The sequence below is a fragment of the Haplochromis burtoni genome, unplaced genomic scaffold, assembly GCF_018398535.1.
Source record: "Haplochromis burtoni strain Fernald_Lab_line unplaced genomic scaffold, NCSU_Asbu1 Contig_35, whole genome shotgun sequence".
NCBI lineage: Eukaryota > Metazoa > Chordata > Actinopteri > Cichliformes > Cichlidae > Haplochromis > Haplochromis burtoni.
The window spans coordinates 2,641,439-2,653,723 of record NW_024582396.1 but is presented as its reverse complement, the minus strand read 5'-3'; the positions used below and the strand labels follow the sequence as shown (position 1 = coordinate 2,653,723).

The window sequence follows — 12,285 nt, the reverse complement described above, 5'->3', positions numbered from 1 at the left end:
GTTTTATTGGAAGGAAAAATGACATGCTAAAGCACCGACTGATAACCAAAATAACACACTGTATGTGCAGATTCATGCATGGCTGCTCAATCACTTGTTTCTACGGCACTTAATTGCAGCTAGACCACAAGTGGCGTCACTTTACTGTAATCTATTTGGACAAGTCGTTCCAATGATCAATTTTTCTGATGCCACCTACATGCTCGAATGTGGTTGTGTTTTGGTTTAGATGCCACTTCCCTCTTTGCTGCGAGCAGCCTTCTATTTTGGAACGAGACGATGAAAATGCCGAAGCGCCGCCTCAGAAAAGCTGCAGAACTATGGCAACGCAAGTGCAACAGTCACAGTCAAGAAATGAAGCTGGAAATATTCCAGAGCTGTTTGCCAAGCATAAGCCCGACGTGTGCCAAAATGCCGAGCCTATTCTGCTGACACTAATGTCTCTCTTCCACCTCCTCTCATCTCCCCATCTTTCCACCTCTTTGCACAAAATTTGCCCTTTAAATCCTTTCTTCTCCCATCTTCAAAAACGCACACCTTTATCCTTCACGTGTGTGCACGCCCTCATCCTTTTCCTTTTCTTCCCCTCCCCACTCTCAGATTATGGTGTTGACAGATCCGGAGTTTGAGAGCAGCGTACTCATCAGCACTGATGAGGGAGCCAGTTACCAGAAGTACCGCCTCAATTTCTACCTCCTGAGCCTTTTATTCCACCCCACTGAAGAGGACTGGGCCTTAGCTTACAGTCACGACCAGAAGGTGAGATCATTGTCATCTTTTTTCTGTCCTCACCTGTAATTAGCTCTTTGCTCCTTACTTGCAACCTTTTGTGCTGCTCACATAGCATACTGTAGGTTTTTCAATTTAGCTAATTACCTGATGGCTTTTACTCACCCGATGAATGTAATTTAAAATTATTTAGCTGGAATTAAGTGTGAGGCCTTTCTTTGAGACACACTATTATTACAAACACTCTATTTCTATATCCATCCTTTAATATTGTCACAATCCCCTTGGTTAAATTGTAAGCTAAACATATTGATTGTTTTGCATGAAAGCTCTTCAGTAGTAGCAGTAACGGTGCTAAAAAAAAATCTCCACGCTCAACTTTTGTTGAACTGAATTGTTAAATTCTCCCCATTACTAACTAACCCTTCATGTAACATGCGCCACAATCAATACAAGCACAGACATCCTTTGTCATCTATTTTACACTACCCCCCAAATCACTGTAAAGGCTCGGGTTGTGAAGTGTGTGTGACAGCAAATTTATATTTGCTGAAAGCGCTTGTAAGAAAACTAACAAACAAGTCATTTTTAATTATGATAATAAAAATGTTCTATCTTTACGGAGCCCCGCAGGGGACATGGGAGAAAAAAAAATTAAGACTGACTTTTGCGGGATCTCGCAAAGCAAACTCGGGATCTCGCAAAAGTTTTAGCCGCATTCTTCGGAGGCCGCCAGCTCGAAGCCGACCGGGAGGTCGAGGCACGATGTTCCGGGAAAGCGGTGTTCCTCCCGGCTGCAGTATGCCTTCTTCGGCCTTTGGCCTTCGACAAGCTAACGGGTCAAAGAATGCGGCTAAAACTTTTGCGAGATCTCGCAAAAGTCAGTCTTAATTTTTTTTTTCTCTCATGTCCCCTGCGGGGCTCCGTATATCTTTATTTTCTTTATGAAAATAATCAATCCAATTCTATAACGAGCAGCAGAGTGACGCCACCTGTTGGTTAGAGTCCCACATCAAGTGTTTTTGCCTCAGTGTCTCTCATTCAGCATCAACATCTGTTTCCAAGACAACATAACTACCATATGAACTAATCAAATAGTCGGGTGAAGTCTGGGATCTACATCTGCAAAGTTGGTCATTTACCATTTAAAAATGTGTATTTATGATGCTCAAGTATATTGTGTTTCTCACACTTTTCATGTATCTTGAGTAGCGAGCTAGATCGCAGTCATGAAAAACAAAAAGTGTGCCTATCTTTATCATTGTACAAGAAAACCATATGAAACAGGTAAATGAAAACTGTCTTCCATTAGCCACAGCCACATGGTGAACGTGGCCATACTGTTTTGAATATAAGGGATTAATATCATGAAACGGTAAATTCATTATGGAGGTTTTTAGAGAACAAGAAAAACTATTTTGGTCGTATTTTAGGCTGAACCTCAATCAGGAAACAGCCCCAGTAGGAGAGCTGGCTGTGCCTAAAAATGATTCTCAGCCTGTAATGATTCTCATTTCCCACTCGAGTCTTCATCATGGTGTCACCTTCACTGAGCTTTGTCACACAGTATGTAGCTCAGCACAGCTTCTTCACACAGAGCTCCAAGATTGTGCACAGGAAACAGCTGCCATTAAGGTCAGTGACGCTGACCTGAGAGCCAAAACGATCGTCCTGTAGGACGGGACTTGGTGCAGGAAGGTGGTGGCTGCACCAGGCCGCTCAACAACTAATCTTTATAAAGCACGCTGCAGGACTCGATGTCAAGCTGAAGCACAACTAACAAAAAAGTAAAAAGTAAAAAAGGTGATTAAATGAAATGGTTGAATAACTTCAAACTAACCAGCCAAGCTGACTTTAGTTTTGGATGATTTTGAATTAGGTGGAAATTTAATTACTAAATCTGTCCTTTTATATCTTTAATATAAAACATCTGTTATGAGTGTCACGGTCGCTGGCTGGGCCTTTTCTAGGACCAATGAGATAATCTGCATCCATCTGTCCCTCCACAGTCCACGAGAATCACTGCTCCTTCTAGAGTTGTAGTTAGATTGTAGTGAAACTTACACCCACCTAACAGGTCTCCACCCAGATTGTGACAATCTGAAGTAAATTTTACATCCGCTTTAATTTTAGGCACTGTTTGGTGTCTTTATGGTTTCTTTGTATTTAGTTAAGTTGTTGTTAGACTTTGGTTTTCACATGTTTCTTAGTTCTTGTTAAATTTTTTTTTGCATTTCCTCCTGTGATTCCTCTGTTTGCTATTCATTTCCCGTTTTGTTTTGGTAGTTCGTCGTTTCCTGTGTCCTGCGCACTTTGATTACTCTCACATGTGTCTTCTGTCCCTCCTGCTTCTGCTTCCCTGATTACCTCACGTGTGAATAAATAGTCCAGCCCTTCCTCCGAGTCTCCGTCTTTGTGTTTGTATCATCTTCTTGGAGTTTTGGCTTTCATTTCCTTTCTGTTGTGGACCTTTTGTACTTCATCAACTCAAATGAGAGGTTTGTTCTCAGTTTCTTAAGCCTGTATTTAGTTTACACTCCAATACATGATAGTAACATAAAGAGAAAGTGAACAAATACTCCCCCAGCTGATTACATAATAATCCAAAACCTCAACATTTTAATTTCAAGTATAGTATAGTATGGTCTTTGTTTGTTTTACCCCCAAGTGTGATGCTGTTTGTTTCTAAAATTAGAGTTACTGTCCCATAGCTTATTAAAGGAGATGTGGAAACTGATCTACCAATAAAGTGAAATGAGATTTTTTGATTGAATACATATTCTCCAAGTGTGTTAGAACCACGCTTGAACCTCCAGCTAAGCAGAGTTTGCTCATCAGGAGCAGCAGGTTTATTATTTGTTTAAGATAAATCAATATTTATCAAAATAAAGGCTAATAACTAAATGTCATGAACCAGAGGTTCACCCAAATGCAGACACCAAACACACGCAAAGTAACTATTGACAAGGATATTTGTATACGAAGCGGACAAAGTCTTCAGTAAATAATAGCCATGGAGGATCGGTGACTGGGACTGAGAGGGATGGTCCTAGCAAGTCAGGTCGCAGGAGAGGCAAGAGAAAAGGTCAGAGGGGTTTTTACACGTCCGAGTTAGTAAGCACTGAGGAGGGGAGGTCCGTGGACGCTTCCTCAGGAGCCCTGAGGTGTAATGAGAAGGTCAGAGGGCAGGCAGGAAGGGAGAGAGGGAGACGGAGAATATCCCGGTGACATTGAACCAGGGAATGCAACAGCTCGCCATTGAGAGAATAACAAACTGGCGAGGAAAAACAGGTTGCACAGGATTAAGTAGCTCTTGCGCTGATTGCTTGCAGATGGATTACAGGTGAGGCGCTGGAGGTCCCACCCAAAAGGGAAGGACCCAGGGCCACAGATGGAAAACCTCCAGACACTCCCACGGATCATGACACTAAATAATTTATTAACTAATTGCTCGGGATCCTCCTGGGCAAACATGGATGGACGGAAGGATAAACAGACAGTTTTACTTTTCTGTCATATGTTTGTTTTGAGCTGTTCTTCAGTGGAGCAAAAATGCGTCTTCTAATTAATTTTCCCCCTTTTTAATCAGAGACATGGAGAATGCATTTGATTTACTGTATGTGATTTTTGCAGTTTGTTTGGAACACGTCATGTTGGAACATTCCTCTAAAACCAGCTTTTTGAGCTAAGTGTCATCTCTTTACATGACCATCCATCCAGAGCAAACTTCACTCTCAAATGTCTTTTTGTTTCACCTGATCAAAGAGTGTAGTGTCAGCATCCTTCAGGCTTCTCTTCGTGCTTTGACCAAGTTTTGTTAGCCATGTTTTTCTTCTATAGTTGGCGACTTCACGTTATGTCCTTCACACTGTCAGAGAATCAGTGGAATATCATAAGTCAGCAGCTTTAATCTCTTTTACAGTAAAAAGATCAGCTAATAGATTCTGCTGTTGTTGTTGCTGTGTTTCTGCATATGTTCAATAGAGTCCTTTGACGCCGCTGAACTCTCACCAATCTTTATAACGTCTCACTACTTGGTTTCTCTTATTCAAATTTTCTGTTACAACTGAAGCCAATGCTGAGAAAGCACTGCTCAGTCACAGTTCCTTATATCATAGATCATGCACTTAAGTTTAATTTGAAGTTGCAGGGTTTCCTCAGAGACGGGTCAGTAAAATCTGATTTTGCAGTTCATGGATTTCTCAGAATAACGAGCGAGCCGGCACATGTGTGTTTCTGTTCAAATAAAGTCACTTTAGTAAATTTGTACTTCACTAGAAATGGTGTAAAATGCATCAAAAATGGAACCATATTCCCCACAATCTCTGTGGAGCGTATTCTTTGCAGATCGTTCTTAGTTAAATAGTTCTTTGATTTTTCAAAGTTCAAAATACGTTTGTTACACCAGACTTGATTGTTTGCTCATAACGTTATTGCTTTATGTTCATAAATGAAGGCAAACAAACAAGATGCACAATATTTGTATAATTGTTATCTACACTGAACGGTTTTTTACTATAGCTTAGTCAACTCTGCTGACATACGAGGAATAGAAACGCTGAGTATAATGCCACTTAGGGATGGGTATTGATAAGATTTTCACGATTCCGATTCCATTTTCGATTCTGTTTAACGATTCGATTCTTTTTTAAAAAGGAGAACACTAAGGTCGATTAGCTTAGAACTTTGTTTTATATCTTCTCTTTGAACAAGATAGAAATTTAGGAGTAACATGGCCTTACAAACCCAACAGTGAGATCTTAAGAGATCCAGCCTACGGCTCTTCAATGGGGTGTCACAGGGTCCCCAGGAAAAAAAATTGTAAATGTAAAATAATAAAATAAATATTCTTCTGTAGCAATAACAAAGTATAACATAAATTATTCTGTAGCAATTACACAAGAATATCCAGTAATGTCCCTGCCTACAATTAAACACATTCACTTACCAAAGTGAAATCGGGGGCATCTGCTGTGGCAAACGGGTGCAAGCCTTTGACCACAAACTGAGTCACTGCTCGGTGACATTCGTCTATCCTGCCTGAAAGGAGACGCTACCGGCAGACTGCAGCGAGAACTGCCAGCATCTGAGCCAGACTGTCTCTCTCATCATGGTCACTAAATGCACAGTAATGGCAGGTTTGTAATAAGGCAGATCGCGCTAACATAATATGCACTGTTAGCTGATTATTTACCTGCCGCATTAACGGGAGAGGACGTGCAAACGTTACCGCTGCTGCTGGGTTGAGATTCACGAGTCCGGAATTAAAAACACGACATTCATTTAAGGTCATCGCGTGTTTTGTGAGCAAATGCTTTTGCATATTCGTAGTGTTTCCTCCCTTAAATGAAATATCTACTTTGCAAGTATTGCAAGTTGCCCTGTTGTCATCCGTTCTCGAAAAGTATAACCAAACTTTTGAGCGTTTGAGCCGCCATGTTTCCTGTCAGGTAAATGACGCTCCGCAACGTGGTGACGTCATTCGGGGCGACTGGAATCGATAAGGGAATCGTTTGCAAAAATGGCAAACGATTCCAAGGAATTGAAACAGTGGGAACCGGTTCTCAACAAGAACCGGTTTTCGATACCCATCCCTAATGCCACTTCTCGTGAGTTAACCATGAGAGCAGTGCGTGTTGTGTTCAAAGTCTTTCTGCAAGCAAGTGTTGCTTTTTGTTTGCCATGTTGGTGATGCTTCCTAACAGTTTTTTAGATTGTTCAAAGTTACTGGGTAGAGACCTTTATTGCCTTTTCCACCATCTCCAGGACCTAAAAGCAGAATGTATAGAATAACCAGTAAAATTCATAATGCATAAAAAGTCTCAGTAGCTTTTCCTTCACAAATTACTTCAACTTCGACCTCTGCACATGTCAGTTATGACACATTAACTCACTTAATTCATCAGTAAGCCAAAAACTCTTAAAAGCACAGCTGCTCACATCTTCACCATGAACGGAGTAGACATGCCTGCCACCACACAGCTGAAATTATCATGAACGTCTACTCTGTGCTTGTATTTATAAGTTTCAGCTCTTTTATCCAGGGGGAGGTCAACCACTGTCCTTGCTATTATTACATTCTTCCATAGATTTCTATGCAGGGTTCAAAGCACCATGTCTTGGAATCTTTAACTGGAGCTTCAAAGCATCATCGTCATTGTTGTACTGAGATTTGATTATTTTTAATCATACATTTGATTATGTATTCTGCACTTTGTTGTAAATACATTGTAATTATTTTGAAAGGATATTATTTTGAATCAGCCTCATTTTCTGATGTACTGACAGATTCTTAGAATCTGCTTCACATATGAAGGGTGTTGTATTCATCTCATTCATCATGTGCTTTCTAGTTAGGAATTGTTGTTTCTTGCTAACAGGGGACTACAGCACTAATACATTTCTTTCTAAAGAAAATAATCCTCTCCACTTTCTTAGTTTCTCTTTTTGACTGTTTTTGGAATTTAATAAAATTTGTGTATGAAGGAAAAAGTAAAAAAGTCGTCTGCAGCACAACTTTAGTTTGAGCTCCAAACATTGCTCGAGCATTTAAACTCCAAGTAAAACCTCCAAATTCTGCAGCTGCTATTTTAGACTATAAGATTAAGTATTAAGATGAGCAGGCTAGCTAAGTTCAAGAAGTTCAAATCCCTGTGAAGTCTGGGTGGGAGCTGACTTGAAAGAGCGGTGCTTCCCGCCTTCAGCCAAGGTTCTGGGCAAAACATAAAATTATTCCGATGGCTTGAGAAGAGTAAAAAGGACTCATCAGTCACCACCGCAGCATGATTGGAAAACAGTCTTTCCTAATGTTAATTAAAAACAGCCCTTAGCAGGCTACATTATCTCTAAAGATTACCACCGCGCACAAAATATGAGGTGCTCCCACCTTACATCTCACAAGATCAATAGCAGTAACAACTATTGATCTCACAGATTAAATAGATCTTGGTTGTGAAGGCAGAATACACATCAAGCAGAAGAGCAGAAAGATCAAGACGGCCGGGGTGGATGGGACACGGATTTGGCAGTTCAACAAAATCAAGGTCGTCCGTGTCGGGGTGTGGAAGATTATAGGTGTTAGGAGACTGTGGCTAATACGGCTATAATTTGCATCATCGCAGGCTTCCGTGGCCCCCAGAGCAAAAGACCCAGTCGTGATTACCACCTCTGCTAGACCCATTTTTATTCACCTCCCGAATGTGTCATCTGTGCGCTGCATCTACCTCCCCAGGGCTGTTGTTGCAAATAAAGAACGTGCACTCCATCTATTTAGTTAAAAGCGGTTTACATAGATATTGTTGGTTGGCTAATTCAACCTGATTCCCCTCACAGCCTTGACACTTCATCTCCACTGTTGAGCCAGCAGCAATAAGCTTTAATATGCTCATTTTCAGCTTGTAACCAGCTAATAGTTTTCAGACTGGGTCACTCTGAATTTAATCAGCTGTAAGTTGGTGCTTAGCTGTGGTTAAGTGAAGCACTGAGGACTTAACTTTCTTTAGAGAAAGAATCCATGTCAGGACAAACAGGCTTGACTGAAGTATTTGTTGTCATTGTCGATTCCCTTTTATGACTTTTTAAAATTAACATTCAGGTCAGACCCCTCTTTGAGTAAATTGAGATATTTTTAGATTTAGAAGTCTTGGCCACCTTTTCAAGCTCGTATCTCTCGGCTGCGAGGAGTTTGTGGAGACAATTACTAACTGATGTAGTCCCAGGCTGGCTGCTGAGAATAGGGCAGTGTTGCTATTGCCAAGTGAGAGAATTATATAAATAGGCTAATGCAGGAGAACAGTAAAGGGAAGAAGCTTCACACATAGAATAAATAGGAATCATCTTATTTATTCCCTAGTTTTAGGATGTCTTGTCTAAAATATTTTGTAGCAAAGGGCCAAACAAGAACTGGCTGTTTTCTCTAATTTTCTCACTTACCCAGGAGAGTGCTTTTTGCCCTTTAGCTGTTATAAATACCATAATATTTCTAATGTTGTGTTGGTAGATATTTTGTAGCAGTTAAGGGACACTGCTGATACCTTCCCTTGCATCACATTAACAGAGGAGCTGTAGGGATTTGTAAACACTAGGTTTGATGCAATGGAAATTACCATATCTCTGCTAACGCTTCAGCAAACTTGAGAGACAAGGCCCTGACTCTCTAATGGACTGTGTGGTTATTAACTCATCCAATAATTACATCAGAGACGAGTACAGTGCTGTACACTGTAATCAAAGGTTGTCTACAATCTGCTGGCTCCTTATGTGGATTTACCACCTATCGCAGAGGGGAATCATTTTCCAGCTAGTATTTTTCATTGATCATAATTATTTTAATTACCATAATTATGTTCCTCAAGACTACTCGTCCTTTTATTAAGTTATCGAGAATCCTAAATACATCCTAAAACTGGACAGAACTGTTCCAACTTTTAGTCACTAAAGAAAGTGAAACTCAAAAATAACAGTGTACACTGTAGACCAAAGGTTTAGCACACTGCTAAATTACAAGGTTAGAATGCTAACGTGCTAACAGAGACCACAGAGCAAGAAGGTTCCTGCGTCAATCTCCAGCTTAAGCCTTTTTGGGTGGAGTTTGCAGACCAGACAGGGGCTGCAAAACCAAGGCAGTCATGCACTAAAACATGCACAGCTTTATTGTCGATTTTACTAAGTAGGACTGTGATTTAAAAAATGAAAATCATCTTTTACTACACAGGATAACTGAGAGCATAACGTTGTAGTGTAATTTGAGATGTGCTAAATTACACTACTGAAAATCAGCGGCGACAGCTCTGATGGAGAGATGAATCGAAATGAAAATTTTTGGTTCAAATCATGTTAGTATGAGGAACTGTTCCTCATACCACTCTTAAAAAAAGCAGCGGATGCTGTCGTGGTTTGAGGTTCCATCTCTCCCGGTGGAGCTAGAGATCCTGTGAAAATTGAAAGTGAATCTTAAACAGAAAAGTATGGTCAGATTTTGATTCACCATGCTGGAAAGCATCGGGCTGGCAGCAGCTTTATAATTTCAGCATGAAAAGGATCTTAAACATCCTCCCAATGCAGTGAAAACCACATGAAGCATGGACTGGCCTCCCTGAGGTCGGACCTCACTGCTCTTTGAAACAGTGCGGGACAGAAAGCACGACAAAGGGCACCAAACATCTAAAGAAACCTTTAAATGTCCGTCTCGAAGTCTGGGGAACTGTTCCTCCAGACTACTTCAAAAAAGGACAAGAAAGCTGCCTCAGGGCCGACAGAACAATAGACGGTGATTACACACACTGCGAGGAAGAACGTGATGACAAACAGTAGAAGACGCAGACAACATATACACAGGAGGGTGATTAAGGGAAGTAGGGACGCAGCTGAACAGAATTATAACTAACGAGACAGAGGAAGCAAAACTGAACATCACACACAAGACAGTAAAACAGGAAGCACACCCCACACTTAGACTATGACAAGAGAACTAGACACTGGGGCTGGGGATGAAGATGTGGAGACATGCATCTCACATGCACTAAAGACTAGAAATCTCAAAACTCACTTGTACAAAACTTGAATATAAATGTTTCATGAATTAGAAAGAACGAGTAAAGCGTTCAGGGCAAAAACCCAGGACCATGACAGTTTCTCAGTTTCTGCTTTACATGCTGTATTTCTGTGTATGTTTGCATGTTTCTATAAATTATTGCATTTACTTTCCATTTCCTACCAAAATAAACACATTATGGGCCTTTTGCACATGATGTAATGATATGTAAGGTTTGTCATTCAATATACACTTGCACTTCTTTTTGGTAGACCAGTGGTTCATTCACCCACTACTGCCCATTAAAATGAATCTGAGTGCAGATTTTTATATACATGCCATGGTCCAGGTAACGTATTTAGGTTGTCAAGGATGAAAAGGTTTATGGGAGGCTATACAGGCTTAGTAGAAGTAGCTGTACCAGTAAGATTGATATAATAATGACTGAATGTCCCTTTCAAATATGGCCCAGAATGAAGTGTATATTTGTCTTTGTTAGTAATCACAGATTTTAAATGATTTGGTGTCAGCAAGCCCACGAGCCAATCCATGACTGACATGTTTTTGTTTTGCTCTCATGTTCTAAAAATGTGGTTGTCAGGTGCCTGCTGTGACATCTCAGCACACCTCTGTAAAGCGATCTGTTGCATGCGAATGCACAGAGCCAGTCGGTGTTACATGCTGGTCTCACCACCTGCAGAAACGCAAGTTAATGCTGACAAATTGAAATTCCCCATCCTTGAATTTCCTTTGAAACACAAGCAGCAACTACCCAAATTTGCCCTTTAGAGAAACAAAGAAAGCCACCAGTGCATCCTCTTACCAGCAAACACATGTTGGGTTTACAAGGATGGGGGCTTTCATGGTTCAGCTCTAACCTCATAAAGAGTTGTCTACAAGGAAATGTGGTGCATATAAACACCGCACAACAGTTTCATTACCCTGAGACAGCACACGACAGACCCAAGGTCCAGGCAAATACTTAATTTGTGTGTTTGTATTTCCACTGGAGGAACAGCAGTCCATTAAGACTGCGGCAGCTATAGCAGGGAGCTGCAACTATATTACTAAGTCTGACCTAGAACACATGGGATTCAACAAAAGCTCCCCATGGCACTGAGCTGGCAGTCTCCCACAAAAGGAAGGATTAATGCCATTAGTCAGGTGATGGATGACTCCAAGTGAAATAGTAATAACACAATAGATCATGGCTAAATGATCATAGAGGGAGCTGTCTTTGACAGGTTAATTGTAGACAGCAGATGAAGTGTTCTTAGCATTAAGAATGGGGGGAAAGAAGGCAATGGTATGATATTTGGAGTCATAATCTGTTTGTAGAAATGTGTTCGCTATCAAACAAAAGGGAGCGAAAGAGCACAAGCAAACAAGATGCATCATAATATGCTTCAGACCGAGCGAGGGACTGTGTAGGAGGTGCATCTGTCCAAGTGCGTAGGCCCGTGTGAAAACTTCACAACGTGAACTTAAGAAAAAGAGAGAATTACACCGGGTCAAGTATCGCCCTGATTCATCAGGAAACGTTTGTGCTTTTCTGCGTCTGGCATGATTAAACAGGGAACGGAGCTCTGAAATCAAAGAGACGATGATGGATACAGCGAAGCGCTGACGGTACATGGCAAAGAGAGGCAGGCGGAACAGATGGAGCAGTTCGTTCTGATGGAGTAGCAGATATGTATTGTCACTCCGTCGTCAAAACAGCAGATGGAGGTGTGCTGCCAAGCCAACAATGGAGACAGGAATGAAGAGAAACAAACTTTTCTGTTACTTGAGAGACCTCATTAAAGACTTTGCTCAGCTCTTCATATATGATTTCATGGGAACAGAGCCGCTGCTGGATAGTGCTGCTTGGTGTTTGATTCATCAAAGGCATTATCATCTATATCGGCCTTGGCGTGACTCTAATAAACCAATGAGTGAGCTCTAACCAATGCGCTTGTCTGCCAGTTTGGTTTTGGTTTTTTTAGTTATTATAAGAAATAATAAGATGATAAGAAACTGTTCTT

General features: G+C 40.9%; 1 protein-coding gene across 2 annotated transcripts in view; it reads left to right on the top strand.

Moving 5' to 3' along the window:
• Nucleotides 1–12,285, top strand: part of sorcs3 (sortilin related VPS10 domain containing receptor 3) — a 239,272-nt gene that overhangs the window by 130,322 nt on the left and 96,665 nt on the right. For both annotated transcript variants that reach the window (XM_005919300.2, XM_042219615.1), the window contains one exon: nt 601–759. In XM_005919300.2, the coding sequence (XP_005919362.1) occupies nt 601–759 (159 nt within the window). The remainder of the gene's footprint in view (nt 1–600; nt 760–12,285) is intronic.